The following is a 26,693-nucleotide window of genomic DNA, read 5'->3' as shown; positions in this document are numbered from 1 at the left end:
CATGTGCAAGGATTAATCAGTGATCATAGAATTAAATAATATTCATCAAGCGAATGAATGACCCTCCCAGTACTTGCGGTGGGTATGACTGCTGTCTAGGAACAAATGTGAGAGTCTTCCTAATGACTTCCCAATGAATAACAACGATTGTATAAAATAACTCCATCCCAAAACAAAAACAATCAGTCAACGCCATAGCTATGCCTCTGTTAGTATACAGGTTGTCACTTCTATCCCAACATAACACTCCAAATATAGCCTTCGAGGCTGAAACAAAGAAAAGCAAAAAAACAGAAAGGTTGTAGCAAAAAGAAGAAAAAAATTACTGCCATTCCGGCCACTGGCAATATCCCCTGGCCCGGGATGTAAGCTCTATTCTGGTCATCATCCAGCCGGACTGTGTGCCCTCTCTAGCAACACCGAGTCGCGGGGACTCGAATGTGCGACATTCTGGTCGTCGCACGCCTCCGTTGTCCGGGTCTTCGTCCCATCGGAAGCTGAACTGCCGACAGAGCCCGTCCTTTTCGCAGAATTTGCGGCATGCTACGACTGTGTCGACGGAAGGATCTTCAACAAGATCGCCAGCCAGGTTGTCCCAGTCTTGGTGGATGCCGGCGGTCATTTGTGGGAGTAGACGTTCGCGGAAAACGTCCGAGTGTAGAAGGTATTTGTGGTGGCGCTAAATTTCTTTGTTAGTCACGCATACTCTAGATAAATAAAAAGGCAAGACGCACCTTAATAAACCAGTCTTGGTCAAACTTCCACATCTGCTCCACATCTTCCGGGCTCAGATGGTGGAATCCGACCACGGGCCAACACCACGGTTGGCGATAGAAATTGTTGGTGAGCGGCTCGATTTCTCCCAAGCGCGCATTTTGCAGCAAAGGCCAGGTAAACGTCAAGTCCACTCCGGCATCTTTGAGCACTTTTCCGAGGACCATGTCGCCGGCCCATTCCAAATCGGTGTATTCGTCATATTCGTCGACAAAAGTCTTGCGCTGCATAGAAGCCAGGCGCATTGCCGTCTGGGACAGGATGAAACCAGACCCGCCGTGGGCGAACAAGACTTCTCCGATCTGTGTTTCCGTGCCTAGGTAATGTGGCTCTTGGTGATTTAGCTGGGTGACCCAGTGCACCAAATTTGGCCAAACAATGTGTGTGTCGGCCTCCATAAAGACAAACCACTTGGCAGTGGGCTTCATCTTGAGCGCTTCGTCGATCATGGGCAGGAACTTCCACTTGTCCAACTTCCAGCCAGGGTTGTTGGGCATTCCAAAAACGCCGTTTTCTTCCTCCGTGGCATCCTCGTCCACCAGGCCTTGGCGGCCGTATATTTTGAGCCGGTTGTAGAGATTGAAATCCTCAATGTTCGCTTTGACGCCGTCTTGGACATGGGTTAGCACATCGTGTAGCTGCACGCCCTCGATGGTTTCCTCATAGTCGGACACGACGAGGTAGTTGGGCACGCAGCGGAATGTTGTCCTCGCGTGGACGGGGACTTTGTCGAGGGCCTCGGTGACGCCGGTCTTGAGGACAACCAAGACGTCTTCGATGCCGGGCATTGACGGACAGAGGAATTGATGCGAATTGGCCGGCGTTTCTGTCGAGACAGCCGAGTTTGTGCTACGACTGGTGTCGCTACCGCTGCTCCTCGTCGCGGCCCCGGCTAGCATGGACCATTGCGGGCCCCTCAGGAGCTGCAGCACGACCAAGAGTCCAAGCAGCGTCGCGGCAAATGGGATCCATCGACGCGATTTTCGGCGAAGGGGAAGCATGAGGTCGAGTCGAGTAAGCGACGAGCTTAGCAGGAAGAAGCGCAAGAGGTGGACGAAGACGCCGGGGTCATTAGACGAGATGCGATGTTGTCGACGTTGCAGTAGCGGCAGCGGACTGGCAGTTGCGGTGACGATGTTGCAGTTTTCGCACAAAAAAGAGGGAGCGCACGCACTGTCCGACCGGCACAACAACTATGAATCATAGCAGAGGTGGAATACGGAGTACGCGGGTCGCAAGGTACAGAAGTGAAGGAAAAGAGGACGACAGGGAGAGCCAGGAGGAGTATTATGCTCAATAGTCAGTTCAGGTATGCGGGCGAGTTTAGACGCCTCGGTGAACGCCAGACTCGAAGATTGAGAACCGAGAGAACGCGCAGTAATTATTGGTTCTTTCGCCAACGACAATTACTATTGACAGTTAGTTCGTTCACGATCGACGGTGCTTGGACAGTCAGAATTATTGGGAAGTAGGAGCAGCGGCCCACGAGGGCGGGGACAATTCTGCCGCGGTTTCCCTTTTCGCTCTTCTCCTTCTCTCCCACAGCCTCAACCTCAACCTCAACCTTTCATTATTTATCATTACTCTTCGTCTCTTCAGCCTCTTCATCACCCCTTTTCGTCACACTCAGTCCCTTTCATCGCCCGACGCTGACCCTCTGTCCCCGGCTCCCAACGCTGATTCGATCCGCGAGGTAGCACCGCAGCCAGGGCCTTTTTTTCGCCAACAAGACAGGGCCCTAGTGCTCTGCTTGTCCCGCGAGCGAGTCTGATACAAGCAATGGGCGATGGAGCCTGCGCGATCGCGCGCTTTTGGCCTCCACTTGGCGCCCCTTGGTGCGTGTTTCAGGTTGTCCATCACCGAGCGCCGCGAGTTTCCGACGTCATGGGCTGCCATCCCCCGGCCTTTGCGAGTAGAGGACACTTTGGTCTCTGGTGAGCGATCGACATGCCCACCGCCGGCGATCGCCCTCGATATTCGCTGTCCATTTCCTCGGTCCCAGGCCAGCATCCACTAGAGGATCCATCCAATTACCCTGCGACTCCTCTACCGGTTCGCCAGCCTGTCAAAGGCTCGCGACGAACTGCAAATTTACCCGCACCGCTTCTAGTGGCGTCATTTGCGCTCCCCACAACACTGCCACTGGGTGGATAATTTTCATTATTTTTTTTGTTTGTTGTGTTTAATTTTTGCTAAAAGATTGACAGGGGCAATATGGAGCACCTCTTTGAAAGTGGATTGCCGTTGAATTGGCAGATGCCAGATGATCAAATCAAGCTTCGAGTAATTTGTCACTAACATCCCAGACGTCATACACCACAGCATCTCTAGAAAACCGCGCCCCTTGCAGACGGATAATATTAATCGCGTATTGGTCGACGAGTCGGAGTTATGCTCGAACAGAAGATACAGCGATACTCCGTATGGTCTTTCTCCATCATCTATGAGGGTGCTCCGACAGAGCTATGCACGGACTTGCTTATCATCAAACATTCGATAGCTCATTCAGGTGAGGCTGCTGAACGCGCTTGGCTCGGGTGTTTCATCCCTGCAACTCATGCGGAGTATTATTATCATTAATTTAATAACTGTTATACGCTTATACGCTTTTAGGAAATAGATTCGATGAATGACGTAGGAGTTCGCCAGGCGATGCCAAGCATTATTCATCCATGAATTTGGTTGATATCTAATTCTACAGACATCTATCAATCATCACTGGCAATCTAGGCTGTCGGAGTAACAAGCAGGACTGTCGCTTCAAATGGCCGCAGTGCCCATGTCTCGTCCTGGTACTTCTCGCTCACTCCGTAGCTGTTGAGCAAGACATCCTGCACCTTGCCGACCGCATTCGCCGCCGGGTCCCACTTGAGTGCTTTGTCTGTAAAGTTGCAGAGCACCAGAGCCTGCTGGTCCTCGTACTGTCGCGTATACGCAAACACCTCCTCGCTGGTCTTGTCCAGCATCACAAAGTCGCCATACACAAAGATGTCGAGGTACTTCTTGCGCAGCCCCAGCACAGATCGCCAGTAGCTAAATACCGAGCTCGGATCGGATACCTGTGACTCGGCGTTTATCTCCGCGTAGTTGGGATTCACGCTCATCCATGGCTTGACGCCTGCGCCCGTGAAACCACCATTGGGCTCGGACGACCATTGCACTGGCGTTCGGGCGTTGTCTCGGGATTTCTTCTGGTACTGCCTGCGATATTCGTCCAGCGCGGCGGTGTTGTTGGCCTCCGTGGCTAGGTGTCTGTTCTGACGTTAGCGATCAATTAACAAGAAAAGACGAAGACGCTTACCCCTTCCAGTGGTTAATGCAGTCTATGTCCTGGTATTCCTCGATAGGCCATTCCAGAGGCACATTGCGCATGCCTAGTTCTTGTCCCTGGTAGACAAACGGAGTGCCAGACATCAAAGCAAGACACGTAGCCAACATTTTGCCCGCAATGGTCGAGTCCTCCGGTTTGGCGTTTGTATACCGGTCAATCGAGCGGGGCTGGTCATGGTTTTCCCAATACAAAGCATTCCATCCGTCATTCTCGTACATGAATGTCTGCCATTTCTCAAACATGCTCTTCAGCGTAGTAAGCTTCCAGGGCCCTTCTACAAATTTGTCGTACGGGCCGTGATCAATGTCGACATGTGCAAAATCGAAGATCATGTTGATTTCATGTCGGTCGTAGCGCACGGCTTTCAAAACGTCGTCGAGTTTCTTTGCAAACGGCATCTCGCCCACGCTAAAGGCGTCGTACTCTTTCAGAATTTGGCCTAACCCTTGCAGGTATTCGTGCAGTCGCGGTCCATTGGCATAGTGGATATCCGCCCACTGCCAGATCTGACTCGGGTCTTTGTTTGGGGCATCGGGGAAGTCCTGGTTCTTCGATATAAAATTGATCACGTCCATTCGGAACCCATCTAGATTCATTGGATATTAATACGCGTGTCATAAAAGTACAAGGGTGATGCTGATGATGCTTACCACATCCCTTGTCTAGCCAAAAGCGCACAATATCATGGACAGCTTTGCGCACCGGGGGGTGTTCCCAGTTGAGATCGGGTTGCTCGACGGCGTACAGATGTAGGTAGTATTCTCCGGTGAGTTCGTCGTACTGCCATGCGCTGCCTATCCGACATTAGCAACCTGGTTTATACATGCAACATTTGAACTTGCTATACGTACCTTGGAAATGGGAAATCCAGTTATTCGGCGGCTGTCTGTTGCCCTGCTCATCGTACTTGGGCTGCTTCCACACGTACCAGTTGCGATACTCATTGTCCTTGGAACTGCGCGATTTCTGGAACCACTCGTGCTGGTCACTGGTATGGTTGACAACCAGGTCCATCAGGAACTTCATGCCTCGCGAGTGACAGCCTTCAATCAGACGATCAACGTCCTCGACCGTGCCGTACGGAGCGTGCATGCTGTAGTAATCCGAAATATCGTATCCCATGTCCACCTGCGGCGATTTGTATGCAGGCGACATCCAGATGATATCGACCCCGAGCTTCTTGATGTAGTCTAGTTTCGACACTATGCCGGGGATATCGCCGACGCCATCGTTATTGGAGTCCTTGAACGAGGCCGGCCAGATCTGGTAGACGGAGCTTTCCCTCCACCATGCTCGGTGGATCGGTCTCTGGACATGCTTGTTTGCCATGTTTTGTTTGCGCTGATTTGAGGGTGTGTTTTGTAGTATGTTCAATCAAATGAACCTTATCTGGTCAAAGAAAGAGATGATGTTTACTGTTGGCAGATGCTGAGGTGGCACTTTGCCCCGCGCGATCTCCCCTGCTGCCCCTCACACAGCTCAACAGCTTGAAACTAGAATTGGATGTATCCAACTTCATTCGACGTTGCTCCCTGGCGGTTCCGCATTTCTGACTTTGGTCCGTCATGCTGACTCCACCGCGTGCTGCAATGTGCGGGGGGTTCTCTCCGGTGCTGTTTTGTACTTGAACTATTAAACTTCCAGGGGGAATATAATTGATGGATTATTATACTTTTGCTATTGATTTCAAGGCGAAGAAATAAACTTGTCACAAGGATTTTGACAATCAACCCGGGTCTAGTTAAAAGATTGATAGGATAAGACTATATTATGTATATGTAATAGATTGCGTTTGCCTAGTTTCAAAATTGTACATAGAAACAGCTTTTTCACATCCGCGAGTTATATCGCCCATGCTTTTCCACCACTTCTTAAGCATCTAAAGGTCTACTCCACAGCGTTGACCACGTCCCCAATCCTTGCAGATGTACCCGTCGCAGCATTGTTTGGTATCCTCACACGCGAATTGCCCTACCTAAAAGTTAGTAACAGTAAAAAATAACAGTACCGATAAGAACTATTGATAAGAAATAATTTAGGCTTGCTTACATCCGTAGCAACCGGGACTCAGGGCTAAACAGAGCAGGTTAGTTTAAGTACTCCAAACCACCGTTTTCTTTCTATGAGGTAGTAAAGGTAGATAGGAAAGGGAAGCATACCAGAGGCACAAGAGGCCATAAGCCCGATGGCAAGAAGGCTGAGTTGGAACTTCATTGTGATTTTTATAAGAGATTCTTTTTTTTTGGTATTTGGATCTTGTTGATTTAGAAACCTCAACCTGGGTGAAGAGGTCCGTTTAAATAGTAGAAATCTCTCAGCATCAATGTTAGCAACTAACCAAAAACCCTTCGGCTAGTTGGTCAGTCCTTATTATCCAACAAAATCTTGGCAAGAGCCCGTTTTCTAGAATTGACTGCCTGACATTGTATTTACGATGTAGGATTTCTGTGGAGATAATCCATCTAATAAGATTTTAAGCTGGTCATCAGCCAAGCATTCAAGCTTTTTGATAAGTTGCTACGCGGAGAACCCGAGACGATACGAGGGCCAAAATCCTCCGTATACTCCGTAGTTAGTATTAAATTTTAATTATAGTAGGACTATCATAGTTGCGCCCAATCGGTTTGGCTGCGGTCAAACTAGACTTTTCAAGTTGAACCAACATGTTGCAAATTGTAACCCGGCCCCTACACGCCAATCGTTATTTCGGAGCTGGTGGTAATCAATTGACTGCGGGGGCCAGTTACATGTAGCAATAGTGTCATGAAATCTATACGTAACACGTATTTTAAAAAAAACTCATGATTGCGTTCAAACCACACTTCAAATTGAACCAACATGTTATAACTGGCCCCTACAGAAATTAAACACACGGCTCCATGGTGTGCATAGTAATCCATAGTTATCCCATACGTTCAGTGTTACAGAGAGAGTGGCAATCAGCCCAAAGGCGAGGAAGCTGAGCTTGAATTGCATGGTGATTTTTGTCTTTCAAGAGGTTTTTTTTTTTTTTTCAAATTTTTTTGGGGCTTTTAGATGTTGCTGGTTAGAAGGTTCAAAACAGGGGAAGAAGTCCCTGTAATAATTAGAAATTTGTCACTATGCAGAAAGTGACAGCCTGCTTTGTAGTGCGTAATGTTAATTCCTGATACTGTGACCTGGAAAATAAGCAAGTATACAAGCTCAATAACATGAAATCTACATGTTGGTCATCACACCTACATATGTACGCTCTTAAATATTACACGAGTTCCGGAGCTAGAGGCCGGTTACTAATATTTTTACATATTTCGCCCCCTTTATGAGAAACTATGAGTATGGAAGCACCGAATGCCATGTCTATTATGGTAAGTACATCATAATAGTCCTCACATGTAGTACCTCTAATTGGCAAAGGGAACATCTCGCCGGTCACGACCCAGGCTTCTGGGCCCCAGGTGCTCGCGAAGAAGGCGATGTAGATACAGATGGATGAGATCTGGGCTTTAACCACATTCAAGTTTCCGCTATCAACGGTACCAATGATATGAAGTTCATATTCATGGTTGGCGACAATCTCTGCAAGCTCCTGCCGGATATATTTCGAATCTTCTAGCTGACCACGGACACGGGCGAGGGTTGCTTGGGCTTTCTTGATATTGCCTTTTTTGACAAAGTAACGGGGTGACTCCGGGAGAAAGAGAAGACCGATAACTGACGATAGGTGATTAACTCCCTCATTAATGGAGATATCGGAATAAGACGGGATACTTACAGAGAATAAGTGTCCAGAGCCATTGAATACCGATTGGGATGCGATAAGATCGGGAGTCCAAATCATTTTCAGTAGCATACACTACACAACTGGCCAAAAGAAGGCCAGTAGTCAGTAATGGCGGAGAAAGTCCCAAAGTAGTATTCGAAGCTATTGCCACTTCTGGGGCAACTCCGCAAAAGGTTTGCCACGTTTTCATGGGATGCTCTCCGAAATGCCCCTCACGTGGTTGACAGAAGTGCGGGATTTCCCAATATGGGAATTTAACAGAGGTTGAAAAAAATGGCTCTGGCAATGTAGGTACACGTTCAACGGCGCCTAGTCACATACACCACCCCAGGAAGTATTAACAGATTTCTCGGGTCAACGGAACACTCTCTTTGAGGAAAATCTACCGCAACATAGAAACTTCCAAAAGCCCTACCCCAGCCCTCCGCATTCAGTAGCCCCAGTGTGCCTTGGTATGGAGCTCGCATATACGAGCATGCATAGCCCCGTGTGATTCTTTGGATTTAGGATAAGATAAAATATAAAAAATAGTTTACATGGTAATTTCTTAGTGACGTGCCTAGGATTTGTCTCACAACAACTCTATTCCTACTACTGCTGCTCTCTGCAATTGCCTTGAAAATGTCAATGTGAAATACTGAATCAATTCCGTTGCGCGCGTCGAGTCAAAGACCACATATACCCCCCTTAGCAGCCGAGAATTGTATTAAGTTCCTTTTCAAGCTTCCTCGATCTTTCGTCCTTGCCAGGTAGTTTGATAGGGCTTAGGCCCATAGCAACCCTGCCCGCTTCGGATTGAATGTCTTCAGCTGTCGCTCTATCTGAATACTCCGACTCTCCAACACCACCTGGGAAGTCTGGTGGAGGAACTCCCTTTGAAAAAGCCTCGCGTTGTTGCGCGACATATTGCTTTGTGATGTTAGTGACAAGTACGCGTATTTGGGATCATAGGGAATTATCTTACCGCATTGCTAGGGGTCAATGGAACCGATGGAATGTAAAACACACAGGCATCAATGTCTCCTGTGTTGTCCATCTCCGTACCGTGGATGGTATCCGCACTCCAGAACACTAATTACGTCTATTAGCTTGGTCTACGTTTTGTAGTAGCTTGCATGCTTACCAGTATCACCTGGCTCGACGGTGGGATAGGGAACCATGGTTTCGCTGAGTCTCAAATGAGGGTGATGGGCCGGGGTGTGCTCTTGAGCAGTTCCCGGATTGGCGCCATGCAAGTAAACGTTGCCCTCATCATCATCAAGGGAGAACTTCCATCCATCTAAAGAGTCTTTCCGAGTGGGCTTGAAAAAGGGCCGAAGCATCCAATAAGCAGTGGCGGGTTGCAAAATCGGGTGAACAACAAGAGTACCTGATGTCACAAGTAATCAGCACATTGGGCGAGCCCCCCCAAATTCAGAGTCAACTAACCTTGCTGGGGTCCATGGCGGGACAACCCCAGCCAGCCTTGGAAGCTTCGGAAGACCGAGCATCCTCCTGGTCCGTCATACATGTTCATGTTGGCATCAAGGCGACCAGTGAGATCCCATGGGTTGTACTCTTGCCACTGTCAAGCTATTAGTTCTCGTTGTTTAAAGGAGTCGCATAGCTGACGGTCCTCACCTTTCCTTGAAAGATCTTGCGGTATGTATGATTGTAAGCGCGGTCCTCCCACCTTTCCACCCCTCCGCCATCGACGTGAGGCGGGAGTGCAAAGAGCTTATCGCCAGGTGGGCGAATTTGGAGTCGATCGCAGTAAGTGAGGGGGACGGTAAGATCGACTAGAATTGGTCAGCAGGGTTCGGTAGATTCCCTCATATGCAGTGTTCATTACCCTTTTGATTTGCATCGGCAGTATAGAGCTGGTTCATCCACGATTGTGTGGCAAGAAGATTAGGATGCGATCTGGCTCTCACTTGTGAAGGACTCCAATACGATTCGTAGATAACCTGGTTCAAGGTCAGTCTCAGATTGGGCCAACTTGAAAAGCAAGCATCACCTTTGTCTCTGAAGTAGACGGGAAGCCTTTGAAAGGTCGAGACGTCAGGTATTGACGAGCGTCTGAGAGGAGCCCTTCGGTGACATCCTTGTCCACAACACCTCTGATGACGGCAGCACCAGTGCTTCTGATGGCAGCAACATTTGCTGGGGATACATTTCCGGCTTGAATGTCAGAAAACTGTATTTGAGGAATGATCTATTTTTTTTTTGAGTGAGTGGCTCGATCCCAGCTGGTGATATGCAATGTACGTACTGCTTCTCGTTTGGTGGCGACCTCCTCAGTCCGAACTTTCAGAATCTCAACAAGCTCATCCCACGACTTTTGGATCTGCTCTTCAAACCCGGCAGTCAAGTTACGCTTTAGGTCCCGGAAACGCTCAGGCAGTGGCGGGCTCTTTCTCCCGGAGAAAGTCGAAAATACAGAAGAAATATCTCCCTCCTCTTTGTCCTTTCGAGTGATTTCCGACGTTTCAGTCGCCATGAGACGCTTAGCTGTTCCTGCGCATTTTCCTGCGTGGAAAGTAGGGCATTTCAGGCATTTGGAAGACACAGTCCTGATCATGATGAACCTCGCACTCTGCAGTGTTGTATAAGCTTATACCTACACACTCGAAACATCTTGCTTCCTCCTGAGGTTTATATAATATTCGTTGCGGTTGTTTAGGTGGAACATGTCCATGTCACTGGGCCCAATGAGCGGCGGTGTAATGCATATACAAAACCTAGTAGATTTGCCCCATATTGCGGCTTCTCGCCCGAAACGACAATGTTCCGACCTCAGGGAATATCGGACAACCCAATGGGGAAATTGCCGCATCTCCAGGTTTGGTCCAATCTATGAAGCTCCGGGGTTTTGCAAGTAGTGTTGAAAACCCTAATCAAACCTTGTCTCAGTTTCGAAATCTAGGGTATTGCGCGCATTCGTATTTGCGGTGAAGGTGACCATGAGGGCTTGAAGAATGTCCCTACCAGCGTCCTCCCGGTCCAAATTCGTATGTGTCAGAGAAACAGAACGTCACAGCACAGGCAATAGATTGTTGGCCGACGCTATTTATGTAAAGAAAGGACGTCTATGTATGGCACCGTACCTTTTCGGCCGTAGTTATGGCATCGGCCTATTTCCCCGTCATCCTGCCTGTGAGGGTGCCGAAAATGGCCTCCGTCGCTCTAGAAGTGCATGCGGCCTACTCTGCCTTGAGAGCAAGCTATTTCTCCCGATTCCTTTTTGTCTTGGTTCGGCACCGTGTTTCATGCGCTTTTTGTGATGGACCCAAGGTCTCTTGAAGTGCCAATCTAGGCATAACCATGCGTTTCCCAGTCAATCAGCTCGCAAATCGTGTCCTTGACAGCGTCTCTCGTCTGACCATGACCTGAAAGGTTCACTCTATCCTGATGATCATGATGGTGATGAGGGTGTCTTCGGCTACGAGTCCGACGACAGTTACTTAATCAATATGACTGAGCTAGAGCCGGTGCTCTCACGTCGCCCAACACGAGTTGAGGGAGGCTCCCCTCGTCCAGGGCACACCTGGCTTCAGAATGTTTCATTTGAATCCCAGGATTATAGTTATGAAGCCAATGACGATATAGATGTGGATATCGCCAATATCCTCTTGGGCTGTGCGTTCCAAAAATTTGTCACGCTCATATTGAGGAACGGTGGCGCAAGTAAGAATGCGAAACTTTTCGTCCACGAGCCTTCCAAGGCTGCGCCTACTTTTCTTTTACTAGCTGATGACAGTAAGCAAGCTCTCGTGAGGCGACAATAAATGATATTCATAAATTCTTCAACTATTGCATGATGCTAAAAGTAGGGGCAAAAACGACCGGCTATTGAAGAGAATCCACAATGGGGAGCACTAGGTCAAGATTAGAAAGCGCTCCAGGGTTACTATCAATCAATCACCAGATCAGCTTTCCCAAATAATAGTGCAAACAGATTAATATGATATGCTACTGGGTTTTATAATAATTATCTCTTCTAATAAGGGACAGGGCATGCGAGATTCCATAAAAAATGGCAGCTAGACATGGAAACTAATTGACACCACTGTTTTTATCTCTATAGTACAGGTACTCATCCTATACACAATCCCTATATACGAATATGTAGCAGTGAAGCTCTCAATTTTTGATACATCCATATTAGGCACCTCCGTAACTTATGCGGGAAATTGTCTATCTAGGACTAGGCTGATAGTGATATGGCTGCTTATCATTCCCTTTTTGCACACTTCTACTGTTTGATGCGATAAAAGCGTCATTCCTATGTACTGCGCAAAGTTTCCTAATTCGGGTGAAACACAGCCCACACTCTCGGCAAAAATTACGACAATCAGCATACCGACTAGAATATAAAAAGGTCTAAAGACATATTGAGCTGCCGGTAAGATCATTAGTAAGTAAACAAAAATTCAAAGATTTGTTGTTTGGCTTCTATCTTATCACAATGAGCATGGTATGATATCTTGTGGTGTGACTTGCCTGGTGATCAGACAATGATGCATGAGGTCCTGATTTAGGGCTTTCGAATGAGCCCTGATTAACATTATCTTACTCGTTGTTTCTTCGATGTGAATTTTATTGGACGATGCACGTGATACATATAGCTATAGTCTTTCAGAAAAGTCATTCTCGCTAATTCTACCCGCCCTTTTGCCTGTAAGATGTTGCCGGAAGTATAGTGATATCAATCTAACAGGATTCTTGCCACGATTTTTGACTTGGAGAAAGGGCCAACTCTAAAAAAGGCAAAAGTCCGCCTTCCACCCGACCTTCACGTCTGTGGGGAGACTATTTACCCCGAGGTTCTCTAACTGGAAAGTAACTTGAAACGCTTTGAGCAATTTGTCGCCCAAGGTCCGGCTCCTCGGTTACTGACGAAATGGGGGTATTGGGAAGAAGGGGAGGATGCTTTAGAGAGAACACGGCCTGTGAGTAATTGAAATCAATTACTTGTGCTGCATGTCATCCGAAATCCTGAAAATCCATAGGATATCGGCTTGTAACAGTTATTAATCGTCGCTTTAGCGATTTGGGATTTATCCGGCGTGGAATTCATCGAGAAACATCAGTTGCTGTACAGTAGTGGGCGTCGGGCTTACCAAAGATGGTAATTTCCCGTCTCCCCTAACTGTGCCCTAGAAGAAATTACACGATGAAAAGATTAAAAGAAGCAAATGCTGCCATATAGCCCTAAAGCTCAAATGAGTCGATTATTGAGTGCGTGATCTTGGTCAAAATGTTCTCGTCGTAGGTACTAAGAGTGATTCACCATGTCGTGTCGGTGCCTGCTAATTCATGAATCCTTCAAGTATTCGTGCGCGATTGGCCACTAGGCCTTTATTAACACAAGTTTTGACTACAGGGGTATGCCATTTCTATTTTTGATGAGACTTGAGTATGGACTGAACCAACTCCAAAGGGCCTGTTTGCTGCTGGCGACTTGCTGGCCCAGCACGGAACTGAGAAACGAGAAATTAAATCAACGGACTACGTTCGCACGGCGAGACTAGGTGTCTACGGAGCTGGTAAAAACACTCTACATTGGGTCCCTTGAGACAGGGGCCCACCTTTTCTTTTTTCTTACCAATTTTGATGTGAAAAGGTATCTCTCAGTCTAACCAAGCTCGCGCAGTCTTCTTCGCACCAATTGCATCGAAATGGTTTCAATTCCTACAGAACAATATCATTCTAAAGAGCCCCCTGCAAACACTTTGTGTGAGGGTCGCCATGGATCAGACCTTATTTGCTCCGACTGCGATATCCATGTTCTTTGCCGTTACATCTGCAATGGAAGGCAAGAATCCCATCGCCCAAGTCAAAGAGAAGCTGGGGCCGACTTATAAGATGAATTTCTTACTATGGCCTTGGGTTCAGCTCTTGAACTTTACTTTGGTTCCTTTACAATATCGATTGTTGTTTGTGAACACCGTCAATTTAGGTATTACTCCCTTGTAGCATCTCACTTTGTCTGTTTCACTAACACATACTTACCAGGTTGGAGTGGTTTCTTGAGCTCAATGAGTACTTCGGTATCTAGTCGAGGATCTTAAAAGCATGCAAGATATTCTTGTGCAATATTCTATACATTATATATAAACCGACTATATCTAGCCCAAATTATTATAGGTGTCTCTTACTCTAAGTATCAATCTTAAATAGATTTAAATCTACCAATGAGGTACATAGTCTGACCACTGCACCGTCTGAAATGCACTATCGGGTAGATTTCGTAGTCCGATAAAGTCCTCGACAAGTATATAAGTCCGACACACACAGTAAAAAGCACACAGTATGCACACCGGAATGAAAGCCCTCAGCGGAATATCCAGGCGGGGATCCTTTGATTGGTGTATATTGCGCAGCCTCGCCGCAAGGGAGGAGTCGTTCCTCTCATCATCCCTGGGCAGACTACTCAGTAGTAAATTGGGTCGTCGCTGTTTTTCCCATTGTGGAAATAGAACTTTATGGCAGTACTGCGCGCAGATGCCCCCCAAAAATGTAAATACCAGCGTGTAGATGCTAGCCACTCGCCATAGGACTAGTTCGGTAACTGACGGAAAGTCAAAATGCCACGCGAACATGAAGATGGACCCAAAAAAGACTATCACAGGAACACCCAGGGTTTCAGCTGGTGCATCCAAGAACTGGAATTGATCGCTTGGGATACGGTTATAGGGTCGGGCGTCTACCCTCCGTGAGAATATAGGTAGGTGGATTTGTTGTAGAATCTGCGTAAAGTAGCGCCAGAAGCGCTCGCAAAAGTAGATTTCGCCGTTGATAAAGTCTAATGGGGTGTTGTACCAGAGATCTGGGGAGTAGATTCCATTCTATTTTCAATATCAGTATCCCTGATACCATCTTATTTCCGCGTGTAGACAAACCTCTGCGAGAATTTGGTCGATGTGAACAACAGTATGAATAGGCACTGTAGTAGTGATATCCTGCGGTTTACGGTACCAGCAGAACGAAGTCACAAAAAACACCAATATAAATGACATCGTAGTCAGCTCTAGTGTCGTCAGGGCCAAACCCTGCGCTACCCGCGTGAGGCAGTTGATGACCATCCACACCGCCTGAAAAACAGCGATGCATCTCGTGAACCCATCCGACTTGTTTCGATCGTCGATGTCTTCTTTTGCAATCCGAGGGTATTCGATGTATTCGCGTTGCAGTAGGAACAGCAATTGCCGCGCATCTACCGGAAACGGGGCTTTGATTCCTGGTCCATGAAGCACAAAGCCACCCATGTCGGCGTAGAAGCCATGCACCATGGTCCAGTCACTGTAGCCCAGTTCCTTGATTCCCTTTGCATACAAAATCAACATTATCCTGAGCTGTCCGAAAATGTACAAACCTTCACTGACGCCCTCGCTGACGTCCACTGACCCAATGTCAACATGAGCAAGAACTCTGGCCCAAGAACGCCCATCAGCGCCAGATGAAGTTTATCGCGTATGCGAGTAAAGTTTCCATCTGACGGAGCAGGTATATTCGGGCATACTGATGTCCAACAGCACAGGATAATAGTCAGAAGACATGTCGAGAGAATGCCCCAGGTGCCGCGGCCGTCGGGCTCGTCTACCCAGCCGAAGATAGGGACTGAAGTGTTGGCCATGTATTGTTGTGGTCTATTATTTGCACTTAAAAATATAACCAGCATTCCGCGGTTAGCCACGATTATATACATGTAGGTCAATCTGTTCCCCCCACGCGCTAATGTCTGAAACCTGAAACGACACGGAGGCTGTGCCCCTGAACATTGTAAATCTGTCGAGCCTGGCGCGTAATCTTGCAACTGAGATATACCCGAGTCGCACGATTCATGCTCGTAGCCGCGACACATCATACCCAATAAGGGCTCAGAAACAGGCTATTAAACCAAGAATCGTGCGGGCCAGCGCGAAACAAACCAGTCCAATGGCGACTGACGTGGTGATTCTGTTTGATGGCCCTTTTTGTTCTGTTTATTACGAGATCAGCCTGCATGCATGAGGCTAATACAAGACAGGCCAATAAAAACGAACTATTTTCACAGCGAGGCACAATCTTGATACGTATCTAAATATACACGGTCCCAGAGTTTGTGGCTGTATCGATACCCAATCCTTATGTAGATCCTCGCCTTTTATAGCTTCATGTCGTGAACTGAGCCAACACTACTATACCTAAAGAGGGCATTGAGCGGCTATGTTACGAATATGGAACTGCCCTGCATGACACTAAGATGACACTAAGCCTACAGTAAACCTGACGGCAGAAATATTAATACAGCCTGTTATTATATGACCAAGAGAAATTATCCCCACCATTTTTGGTAAAGAGGTCGACAAAACCCTAGGATTAAGAATCCCTTACCTTAATGAAGTGAAAACCATGTCAAAATTTACAAGTTTCTTTATTATCTCACTTCAGTGATCCCTTGTAATTTTATTTCTTACTATACAAAGTTCTTTTCGCGAACAAATTCCCAGTCACATAACCCATAGATCTTAGAGAAAGCTGACAGTCACACGTGATGTCTCAACAGTATTCGCTGTGCAATTCGGTGCCCATTGGTGGACGGTGATGGCGGTGAGGAAAGCCTGGGATTAGTCTTTGATGAACCGCATGGCTCTCAGCCGCTATTCAACTTCCCGATGACACAGACTACAATGTCATCGAAGAAAATCCCATGCGACTTATGTCGCCAACGTCGAGTACGTTGCGGCGGACTTCTACCTTGTGGCTCCTGCTAGCGGACCCGGCTTGTCTGCAGACGCGAATACGTCCGGAAACAACGCAGTCCGAAACATGGCAGTGGAAAGGAGATGGAAGCACTGAGAGCTGCTCAGTCACATTTCAATCAAGATGAAAACAATGATGCTTGCAAAACAGGCGAAGATCTCCTATCTCTAGAAAATCTGCCGCGGATAATGTGACGCTGCGTCGACACCTATCTACATCATTTGTACCCGATCATGCCTCTTTTCAGACCATATACTCTGCTAGAATGGCTCGATAGACCGATGGAGCTAAATAAACAAACCGTGCTATTTGCACTATGCGCGTTGGTCACCGCCTTCATGTGCGGTCGTAGCGACACCAGTATCAAGTGCGGAAAATGGGCATCAGTCACGCGGAGGTTCATAGAAAGGAGCCTGGCGGTGCGGTCGGAATATAATTCTATCGAGGACAACACTCCTTTGTCACTTCTCTCATCTTTCTTTATCGCAGTTACGCACGTTGAATTGCACAATGATCGACAAAGTTGGTTCTATCTCCGCGAAGCTATAACCTTGGCTCAGGTGCTTGGCTTTCATACGGATTATGTGAGCGCCTTATACTGCCATCGAACTTACATTTTATTCATCACGGAAAGATCTTTTGCCTTGGCAAGACATAAAACGGTTCTTCTACCTTATCCATTACCTCTTCCTGCCCCCGAGACGAACGATCGCCTAGAGGGTCTGGCAGAACAACCGGGAATTGACCTCGGCTTCCGCCAGCTTGTAAACGTTACATAACGTATAGAGGTATTTGGGCCGCGGTATCCCCTGGAGGATTATTTTGGGCAACCAACATCTGAAAATTATTGATGGTATTCTAGAGCAAATTCAAAATAAAGTTGTATCTCGGAGATAAAGAAGTGGGACTTCGGATATTAGTGGTATACCGAGGGGAAAAGAACTCCGAGTGTTCCTAACAGTGTCGCGCAAACTATAAAAGATGACAAGGTCCTTGTTATAGGGGCCAAATACCTTGATATTATAATTTTCATTTACGAAAAAACAAATTATTTTGGTCGTTAACAATGGACGAGAACGTTCCTTTAACCTTTGCATGCGGTCCTTACGACCGTATGGACCCCTTAGCTAAGAGAGTGGTCAACCCTGCCGGAATTGATCTCAATTTTATCACCATGGATAACCCGCGGGAAATATTTGACCGGATGATCAGAGGTATGGAGTTCGATGTATCTGAAATGTCCAGTTCCGAGTATATTTGCCGGTATGTAGCTGGGGAACGAGATCTGGTTGGTATTCCTGTGTTTCCCTCAAGAGCCTTTCGCCATAGTTGCATCGTGGTAAACTCAGACGTCATCTCAAAGCCATCCGATCTCAATGGTAAAAAGATAGGCGTCCAAGTGTATACTATGACGGCTGCAGTTTGGATCAGAGGAGTTCTACAGGATGCCGGGGTTGATCTAACTACGATTACTTGGGTTGAAGGAGACCTTGCTAAACCCGGTTCCCATGGCAAACCAAAGTCAAAGCCACTGCTCCGCCCAGTTTCCCGGGTCCTAAATGAAAGCCCAAAATCGCTCAGTCAACTCCTTGAAGATGGCGAGATTGCAGCCACAATTGGTGCTCATGCTCCGCCATGTCTCGGAAAAGCAACTCATATTCGACATTTGTTCCCGAATATCCGCGAAACGGAGAAAGAATACTACCAACGGACTGGAATCTTTCCTATCATGCATCTTGTCGTCATCAAAAGAGAGGTTGTGGAAAGGCACCCATTTGTCCCGCGCAGTTTATTCCAGGCGATGAATGAGTCCAAAAATATGGCCCTGCATTTTATGACACTTGCGTCAACTTACCGATATATGTTGCCATTTCTCTCGTCCGACCTCGACGAGATAGAAAGTCTATTTGGTGGTGATCCATGGCCGTACGGGATCGAGTCTAATCGCACAGTTTTGGAAGAACTGGTAAATTTGTTGCATGACCAAGCTATGATTTCTCGCAGGGTTTCGCTTGAGGAGTTATTTCCAGTCCCTTGTGAATAAACTTCAATGTAGGCGACCTGTAAAATAACAATATACAATGATATAAGGAATGAAAAGAATACCACCGGTCCCCCCCCGAAGCTACTGGTGATTCCGATTTTGGACTTAAGAAGCCAATACTATCAATTAAATGACGACCTGTTTTTACTCACTTCACAAAGAGCACAAAGACAATATTTAACAGTCGATACAATGACAAGAGCTGAAAGCGACAGTTGAACGTGAGTTTATAGACCAAACGAAGATGCGAGTGATTAATTATTTGGGCTCGGACATAATAATGCAATACGAATGGCAAATGGTAATGCGGAACGGCAACATACAAGACCCAGCGGTTCACTCGGAGATTAAAAGTCCGCATTAGAAGTCCGCTTTTAGACAATTGTTTTGGTTTATACTATTCCTAGTAATGAAAGCCGATGCATATGCATGCGACTTCGGAGATATTTCCTCACTTTACGTATTTGCCCAACATGGCGTTATATCCTTATATCCTCTTTCGCTTGAGAAGAAACCGGCTATCCGGGTCAGGTTAGATTAAAGGTCTTTGCTAGGCTTAGGAGTTGAGGTGGAGACGCTTCACGACACTTATGAAGTCTTAATAAGGACCTTTAAAGCTCATCAAGTCTTAAAAACGCCGGTATTAGGGCTAGGGTCACCCAAGAGTTTGGCCACGCCGACGTCTTCAACCAATTAAAAGTCCAAGTCCAATGCAACACCGACCTTTTTAGGACTAACATAATTCGTAATAGGACTGAAGGAACCCATTCTTTAATTGTTAGCCTCATAACTTATAAATCTTAATCGATATTTAGAGAATAAGGCCTGTAATATGAGATTTTATTTCTTCTATCTTCGGATTGACTATGCTACCGCAACATTTGCAGTCTTAGCAATACATGAATACATGTATGTAAGCTACACTTTTAACAAATAAGATGCTCCTTAAACCACTCAATTGCCTGCAGAAACGCGTTGTTCATCGCGTATCTTGCCACCGGGTCGTCATCATTGCCTCGCACCGCAAAGCCATGCTGAACGCCACTGTATAGGTTCATTTGCCAGGGAAAATTCGATTCCTTTAAGATGGTCTCTGTTTCTAGGCGTTTTTCTGAGGGAAATAATGCATCGATTTCGGCAGCAGCAATGGCCAGGGGGCCCTTCATGCTTTTTAATTCATCCGCATCAATATGTGTTGGATGCGCTGTGTAACCAACATCAAACTTTCCAGGATGTAGGTGTCGAACGACATACTTTCCGCCAAAACAGTATCCCACAGCTCCAAGCTTCTAGTTTATTGTTAGCAAATATTACCTTCCATGACTCCACAACAATACGTACCTTGCAATTATATTTTGCGCGCATCTCTCTAATGCAAGTCTCAATAATAGGATCGACATCCGCAGGCAGATGGGCCTTTCCTTCGGGGTGGTATGCTCCCATTCTCCACTTCTGCATATCGAATTCACCTGGTTTGTTCAGCGGCACAGGGTCACCGTGAAAGAGGTCCGGCATCATAACAAAATAGCCATTCTTTGCAAATTGGTCAGCGACGAGTTGGGAGTTTGTGAATCGGTGGCCAATAATATCTGAGAGTCTATCCACCGGATGGTAAGCACAGAGTAATGGACATGTAGTCTAAATCGAGGAGTGTCAGTACTTACAGCAATACCCCATACTCCGTTGACTCGCTAAGGGGGTAGCTGGTATAGACCTCGAAACCATCTAAATTTGTGACTGTGCCTTGTGGTGTTCCATCATGCTGGAATCCTTGGTAGCAGCATGATTGAGATGGGTGGGAAGTCATTCTTGAATGAGACGAGCACTGAAGAAGTTAATTGAAATTTGCGGGACGGGTTCTTTGCCAAAAACCATTAGCGACTGATTTGATTGGAAGTTTTTCAATCAATTTAGGCGTAAGGCACCATTTAAATACTTACTAGGATTGTTATGACCGATGTAACGGACATCGGAGATAAGTATAGTTCTCGCCTAAGGCCCCAATTTTCGGGGATAAAAGTATGAACAGTATCGGCTTCGGTATTAAAATTGAATCGTGGTTCAATCAATAGTGTACCGAAGCTCCAAAGTGGGCCTTTACCAAATACATCTGTGCATCCCATGAAATTCGAATAGTCGGTCATACTTTTTACTATGTAATTTCTTAGTATTGAAGTTTTCTTCTATTTAAATCTAATTACTGAATCTATCTAAGCTTTTTACCATATAATTTTGTTAGTATTTGAGCTAACATCTATTCATTAACACTTTCTTGTAATTAATGAACTTGGAGAAGATAAACACAAGTCCCCAGTACCTCCGAAAAGACGTATGCAGCTGCACCCCTTTCGTTGTGCCAAAGCCCTATATACTCCCTTCTGGATTAGCCACACATGCACTATCTAGGGGGTTATATATAGCCTATAGCTGCGCAAGGCCGACAATATAAGTAAAGTAATACAGTACTGTAGGAGTTGAGCTTGGACAATCAATTGATGCATTCAAACGTCATTGAAAAGGCTTCTTAGTGCCCAACTAGGGATATTATGTGATTCAAGGATAGAATGTCTAGAAATGCATAACGGATGAAAGTACCCATCCTATAACTAATGGTAAACTCCACACGCTTCTGATAGTTAAGTTGGCTATTGGATAGTCTGTCTCTAAATACATAATAAGGCAATGATACTCTGTTACGTATAGGTTTTATATGCGTAGGTAGATACTACATACTCTCCACAGAATCCTTTTCGTATTTGTTAGGAAATGAAAATCCATCCTGCTAGGAAGAGGACACTAAAACCCAGCAAGACGAGCGAAGTAATATGTGTATATCATCTTGACCCGTTATCAATTTATCAAGCAACATTGAAGACATTGCAGAATCCGAGTTTCCATTTTTCAATGTGGCGTGAATTCAGAAACACACAAAATTTGGCAGTTGATTCTATTTAGTTAATCTAACGTAAAGATAATATTAGTATTAATTAAAATAGTAATTTTGCTTTCTATTTTTAAACATCTCCTTTGACACTTTGGTGACGATTGAAAGGATGCCTCTTTCGGACTAGCGGCACCAGGTGCTGCGGGCCGTTCTCGTTCTTGCTTTAAGCTCGCTGCTTCTTCCTCTTCTTCATCGGCTTCTTCTTGTCCTCTTTTCGTCAACGATATCTTCGCATGTGAGCATTTTCGACAAAAATGGCCCACGAAAACAGATACCCCTCCGGACCGTATCGTGCAGGCTACGACGACAGAGACGGGCGCATGTATGACGACCGCCACTCGAGATCTCGCTCCGTCGAGCGCGGACACTTCGGCGGTACACGCTCCTCCCTACATGGCATCAGATCGTGATTCAACGCAAACTCGTTGAATAGGAAGCTTTTTTTGCCTTTTTGTCATTCTGAGCTTGTGCTAATTTCCTGATCGCGTCGCCGAACAAAAGACCATTCCCGCAACGCTGCTCCCCGCGGACCTGCCGCTGAGAGGAGGCACGACTATTCTGGAGATCGAGACCACAGGTATCGCGACGACTACCGCCGGTCGCCGCCTCGGCGTGGCCGGCAGGGATACACCGACCGTGACCGAGAAGGCTATCGCTCTCCAGAGTATGACAGCCGCAGTAGGAGCCGCAGCCACGGCCGCCATCACCATCACCACCACACACAAGAAAGCAGAGAAGTCATAATGGAGGGTATACCCGTGGATATGGTTGAAGAAGACGTTCGACAACTCCTTCCTTCCAGTCTTGCTTGCCCGCTAAGCATCCTGCGATAATCGTTTTTGAAGACAAAAGCTGAGATGTGCTTTCAACACGTGGACAGATCTCGAGTGAATTATTAGACTACTACCACGTCCAAGGCTTGGATGATGTCCGGATCATTCGCGATAGGCAGACCAGTGAGTAATTTATCCAGTTGTGATCCAAGCAGCTACTGATATCCGTGTGCAGAAGTATCACGGCAGATTGGCTTTCTCCGATTCAACACTCTGAACGAATCTCGAGATTTCATGGCCCAGAACGCACCGAATTTGTACATCTATGGCCAAAATGCTGGGAAAGATGACCGCGCTGCCAAAATCCGCATTTCTTTTACGCGCGAACGAGACGATCGTCGAAACCGCCCGGAAGGCGAATGGACGTGTCGAAATGTTGGTTTTCGTATCCCTATTAGGATGATGAAGGGCATGACTGACTTGGAAAGTGCTCTTTTGACAACTTCTCAACTCGGCAAAAGTGTTTTCGCTGCCAGGCAGATCGTGCTGGTAAGTAAACACGCAGATTTTACGGACTGTACTAACGAGTCTAGATGCCGAGATGTCTGTTGAAGAAATGCCCGATCGTGTCGTGAATATTGGAGACAACGATGTCGCTGCAGATAACACGCCGTCGCAGTTTTTGCTCTTCAGAGGATTAGATGGCTCGGTTACAGAAGAACTCTTCTCCAAAGGGGTAACGAAGCTGTATAAACCTGCAAACAGTGAAGACCAAAGCTGTTCAAAGAAGGCAAAAGTTGCTTCAACCACAGGTGATTCAAATCTCGGTGCTAGGGACGGTTCTTTGCGACGTGTTCTCCTCATTCGCGACCGCCAAAGCAACGAAAGCTGGAAATTCGGATTTGCAGAATTCGCCACAGTTGACGTAGGTCTACCTGCTTTGAGTCTATTTATCCATGCTAAAGGCACTCTAGGATGCGCAAGCTGCATTGAGAAAGTTGCATTCATTTGAAAAATTCACAATCTCCTCCAAACCGGTCTTGGCTAGCTATATCCATGCGGGTGTATTCGTCCCGGTTCTGAATCCGACGCCGAGCACAGTGCGATTTACTTTCAGTCCTCTGTCAAATCCTGGGATGAAGCTTGCATATTGGGACGAGGAAGGTTACGTAACCGAATTGGTTGTGTCTACAGAAGAGCTGGATAAGCCCAAGGTGGATGCAAAAGCTGCCAAAGACGCGGAGAAAGCGAAGAAGAGAAAAGCGGAGGCGTCTAGTGCTGCTAATGCCAAGAAAATGGCAATGCCATCGCATCTCCAATTCTGGTCGGACCGACACGCTGAGTTGCACGGGATTCAAAAGAAAGAAGACGAGGAGATTGGCGGCTCAGCCAAGGGATCTGAAGGTGGCTCACCAGCTCGGTCTGCGGCACCGCCAGCTCGATCGTACGCCGACCTTAATCGGAATTGCTGCTATTTGTGTATGCGCCAGTTCAAATCAGCATCCGAAGTCAACCAGCACGAACGACTCAGTCAGTTACACCGGGACAACCTGCAAAACGAGGAAACAAAGGCCAAAGCATTAGCAAAACTGGAGAAGCACCGCAATGACCCGCCCATCGATCATGGACCCTCCACAGAATACCGAGACCGAGCCAAGGAACGCCGCAAGGCGTTTGGCAGCTCGCGACAAACCAGCAAACCCAAGCCTCCTGCTGCTCCAGCCAAGGTGGAAGAAGAACCGGTACCTGAACCAGCAGCCCCGTCCAAGGGAGCTGCACTTCTGAGCAAGATGGGATGGTCTGCTGGGTCTGGGCTTGGTGTGCAAGGGACCGGCATGACGGCGCCGATTGCCACAGACGTGTATGCGCAGGGCGTTGGGCTTGGCGCACAAGGTGGAAAACTTGGTGATGCGTCTGAAGAGGCAGCCAGAAACACGCGCGGCCGTTATGACGAGTTTCTGGAAAAGACAAAAGACCGGGCTAGGGAGCGGTACGAGCGGATGTCTTGATACTTGACACAAGGTAGACTGTAATGTACATTAGAAAGCACAATCATATCGACATGCTTAACTTTCAATTCAATGTTGCCATGTAATATTCACATCAATTGATAAGATAATATACAGTACTCGACTCTGTCCGAGTCAATACCATGCCCGGCCACTCCTTGACGCTTAGAGTGGTGATTCATCCCATGCCCGCTATAACCGAAATCCTATACATATCCAACCCAAAACGCCCATAATTCCTGAGAAGAGAGAGAAAGAGGGGGGAAAACCCCCCAAAATGCCCAAAAATCACTCCTTTTTACCAGCCTCCGACCTGGCCGCCTCGACTTTTTTCTTAATCTCGCCGATATCCTTCTTATCCAGCATCTTACCCACCCAATCCTCAATATCCTGCTCAAACTGTTTCTCTTCTTCCGCGGTGGGTGGCACGCCCTCGGCGATCCCCATGCCGGTCCTCACTTTGACGCGCGCTTGCTCGATATTGTCGATACCCAGAGCACACATGGCCCCACCCAAAGCGGTCATTCCGACGGAGGCGACATTGATGGTGGCGATGTTGAACGCTTCAGCGGCATCGAGCGCGCCATTGCCGGGGGGTTGGTGGTAGACGGAGGAAGAGTAAAAAGGGGGAATGGCATGGAGACGTCGCCGGGCGAGAGCGCGGCGGGTGACGACGGAGGCGATGGAGAGGAAGAAGAGACCGCTGATGAGGATTTTTTGGCTGTTGGGGAAAGTCCGAGGTGGTTGTTGTTGTTCTTGTTGCTGTTGTACCTGTGATTTTTGTTGTAGAGATGGTGTCTGCGACGATTGAAACGTGTTTGTGTTTGTTGGCTGCGTCGACGTAGATGGAACTGGAGCTGGAGATGAAGATGCAGCTTCCTCCTCAGGTGAGCCCAGCCACCGTTTCACAACCCAGGACATTGTGTGTGCTTTTTTTCTCAACGACCGCGAAACGAATTGTATTATTTGCAAGATGAAATTTCTTTTCTTACTGACAGGATTCAGACGACTTCCCGGAAAGCGCGGACCGAAACACAGCCTTGAAACGGACAAAAAAGTGAAGCTTCCCCCGGGCCCCACTTTTTGCTGTCAATACAAATCACGTGCATCTCCACGCAAAGACAACAACAAAAACAACATCAACTTGTTTCAACCTTTTTCTCCCTTACTCATGGTACCGGCGTTTCGTGGTCATGTAAAGCGCAACCCACGTGTAAATGGTAATTCCGAAGACGACATCATAGTCTGACAAAACCTCCATGTGCAGAAATTCGAATACGGCGTACCAGCTTCGATGATTCGTCAGTGAGGTACTACACAATATCAAACGAGACGAGCGGTGATGGATCGAGAAAAGATAAACGAATGAAGAACTCACAATACCCATATCGGGAGGTCATTTAGTAATTTCTCCGAGATTTGTGGCCTGGTATCAGAGGTGCGCATTTTTCTAAGCCTTTTCCCTGTTTATCAAATGTTTGTCGTTAGGATCGACTCTTTCGTTGGCCGTATTAAAAAAAAAATCCATACCTGACGATGCCCTTCGACTCTTTTGTTGGATTTTTCGTGCCAAGGCAGATTCTCCTTCGAACGAAAGGAGGAGATCCTCAGAGGGGTCGATGGTGTATGAGGCCCTAGTTTACCAGTTAGCTCAGCCGATATGATAGAAATAAAATAACGTTACTCTCTATCGTCCATATCAGGATGGCTTGAAGAAGGTGGGGGTATCACTTCTAAATCCATCTTCGAGTGGATGTCTCCTTTTTGAGTGAAGAGTGAGAGGAGAGCAAAGGACAAAAATTACACCTCTGAGAGGTGATGAGATATTTGAAAGGTAACGCAAAGAAATCACTCTCTCTCACGTTGCTCTCACACTAGCCAATAAAGAAGCTCTCTTAATTTGTGCGGGCTCTCCCACTTTAAATGACAGTACTTGTGCCTTTTTCTCTTGTTAGTGTTTGCCGCCGATGCGCCCCATGGGGTAAAGAGTTCTTTATAACATTTGAAAACACAGATACTAGAACTGTTCTCTTTTATCTTGTGTATTCTCAGCCGGCATATCTTACCCAGGGCTAAAGGTGTGAACGACTACATGTACCCTTGATGTCATATCCTGTCCCTTCTCTTGGCCTTTTGGAGTTGAACACAAGGTTCACAAAAGCTGACTGGAAAAAATTAATTATTATCGAGCATGTACGCAGTGTAGAGTACTTTTACTAGGTTCTACCAAACTCTTCCTCGAAATTTATCAACAATAATAGGTCAATTATTCATTATCTCAAGTTAACTAAATCATCTAGTTTCATATCCTCATTAATCCCATCCTTT

General features: G+C 46.8%; 11 protein-coding genes across 11 annotated transcripts; 3 read left to right on the top strand and 8 right to left on the bottom strand.

The window, feature by feature from the left end:
- Positions 1 to 322: 322 nt before the first annotated feature.
- TRUGW13939_10992 (uncharacterized protein) lies at positions 323 to 1,775 on the bottom strand (the record flags this gene model as incomplete). Its single annotated transcript, XM_035494102.1, has 2 exons — positions 323 to 679; positions 735 to 1,775. The coding sequence occupies 2 exons, from the start codon at positions 1,773 to 1,775 to the stop codon at positions 323 to 325; spliced, it is 1,398 nt and encodes a 465-aa protein (XP_035349995.1).
- A 1,725-nt stretch (positions 1,776 to 3,500) lies between these two features.
- TRUGW13939_10991 (uncharacterized protein) lies at positions 3,501 to 5,434 on the bottom strand (the record flags this gene model as incomplete). Its single annotated transcript, XM_035494101.1, has 4 exons — positions 3,501 to 4,026; positions 4,076 to 4,691; positions 4,756 to 4,899; positions 4,957 to 5,434. 4 exons carry the CDS (start codon positions 5,432 to 5,434, stop codon positions 3,501 to 3,503), a joined length of 1,764 nt encoding a protein of 587 aa, XP_035349994.1.
- A 1,703-nt stretch (positions 5,435 to 7,137) lies between these two features.
- On the bottom strand, positions 7,138 to 8,058 carry TRUGW13939_10990 (uncharacterized protein; the record flags this gene model as incomplete). The annotated part of the gene is made up of 3 exons (XM_035494100.1): positions 7,138 to 7,181; positions 7,487 to 7,798; positions 7,860 to 8,058. 3 exons carry the CDS (start codon positions 8,056 to 8,058, stop codon positions 7,138 to 7,140), a joined length of 555 nt encoding a protein of 184 aa, XP_035349993.1.
- A 497-nt stretch (positions 8,059 to 8,555) lies between these two features.
- Positions 8,556 to 10,428, bottom strand: TRUGW13939_10989 (uncharacterized protein; the record flags this gene model as incomplete). Its single annotated transcript, XM_035494099.1, has 8 exons — positions 8,556 to 8,777; positions 8,833 to 8,939; positions 8,992 to 9,237; positions 9,297 to 9,432; positions 9,489 to 9,646; positions 9,700 to 9,814; positions 9,865 to 10,062; positions 10,120 to 10,428. 8 exons carry the CDS (start codon positions 10,426 to 10,428, stop codon positions 8,556 to 8,558), a joined length of 1,491 nt encoding a protein of 496 aa, XP_035349992.1.
- Positions 10,429 to 10,632: 204 nt separating this feature from the next.
- TRUGW13939_10988 (uncharacterized protein) lies at positions 10,633 to 11,635 on the top strand (the record flags this gene model as incomplete). Its single annotated transcript, XM_035494098.1, has 3 exons — positions 10,633 to 10,689; positions 10,774 to 10,858; positions 11,244 to 11,635. The coding sequence occupies 3 exons, from the start codon at positions 10,633 to 10,635 to the stop codon at positions 11,633 to 11,635; spliced, it is 534 nt and encodes a 177-aa protein (XP_035349991.1).
- Positions 11,636 to 13,598: 1,963 nt separating this feature from the next.
- Positions 13,599 to 13,892, top strand: TRUGW13939_10987 (uncharacterized protein; the record flags this gene model as incomplete). Its single annotated transcript, XM_035494097.1, has 2 exons — positions 13,599 to 13,809; positions 13,885 to 13,892. 2 exons carry the CDS (start codon positions 13,599 to 13,601, stop codon positions 13,890 to 13,892), a joined length of 219 nt encoding a protein of 72 aa, XP_035349990.1.
- A 146-nt stretch (positions 13,893 to 14,038) lies between these two features.
- On the bottom strand, positions 14,039 to 15,486 carry TRUGW13939_10986 (uncharacterized protein; the record flags this gene model as incomplete). The annotated part of the gene is made up of 3 exons (XM_035494096.1): positions 14,039 to 14,698; positions 14,753 to 15,175; positions 15,226 to 15,486. The coding sequence occupies 3 exons, from the start codon at positions 15,484 to 15,486 to the stop codon at positions 14,039 to 14,041; spliced, it is 1,344 nt and encodes a 447-aa protein (XP_035349989.1).
- A 4,079-nt stretch (positions 15,487 to 19,565) lies between these two features.
- TRUGW13939_10985 (uncharacterized protein) lies at positions 19,566 to 20,446 on the bottom strand (the record flags this gene model as incomplete). The annotated part of the gene is made up of 3 exons (XM_035494095.1): positions 19,566 to 19,928; positions 19,981 to 20,236; positions 20,304 to 20,446. The coding sequence occupies 3 exons, from the start codon at positions 20,444 to 20,446 to the stop codon at positions 19,566 to 19,568; spliced, it is 762 nt and encodes a 253-aa protein (XP_035349988.1).
- A 1,880-nt stretch (positions 20,447 to 22,326) lies between these two features.
- Positions 22,327 to 24,365, top strand: TRUGW13939_10984 (uncharacterized protein; the record flags this gene model as incomplete). Its single annotated transcript, XM_035494094.1, has 6 exons — positions 22,327 to 22,362; positions 22,464 to 22,539; positions 22,592 to 22,791; positions 22,845 to 22,905; positions 22,950 to 23,281; positions 23,331 to 24,365. The coding sequence occupies 6 exons, from the start codon at positions 22,327 to 22,329 to the stop codon at positions 24,363 to 24,365; spliced, it is 1,740 nt and encodes a 579-aa protein (XP_035349987.1).
- Positions 24,366 to 24,653: 288 nt separating this feature from the next.
- Positions 24,654 to 25,286, bottom strand: TRUGW13939_10983 (uncharacterized protein; the record flags this gene model as incomplete). The annotated part of the gene is made up of 1 exon (XM_035494093.1): positions 24,654 to 25,286. One exon carries the CDS (start codon positions 25,284 to 25,286, stop codon positions 24,654 to 24,656), a length of 633 nt encoding a protein of 210 aa, XP_035349986.1.
- Positions 25,287 to 25,530: 244 nt separating this feature from the next.
- TRUGW13939_10982 (uncharacterized protein) lies at positions 25,531 to 25,998 on the bottom strand (the record flags this gene model as incomplete). Its single annotated transcript, XM_035494092.1, has 3 exons — positions 25,531 to 25,654; positions 25,744 to 25,828; positions 25,896 to 25,998. Coding segments are annotated over 3 exons (312 nt in total), but the record flags the coding sequence as incomplete, so codon positions are not given.
- Positions 25,999 to 26,693: the final 695 nt, after the last annotated feature.

This window comes from Talaromyces rugulosus, chromosome VI (assembly GCF_013368755.1).
Source record: "Talaromyces rugulosus chromosome VI, complete sequence".
Lineage (NCBI taxonomy): Eukaryota > Fungi > Ascomycota > Eurotiomycetes > Eurotiales > Trichocomaceae > Talaromyces > Talaromyces rugulosus.
Note: the sequence above shows the minus strand (reverse complement) of the source record. Positions and strands in the feature narration are given on the sequence as shown.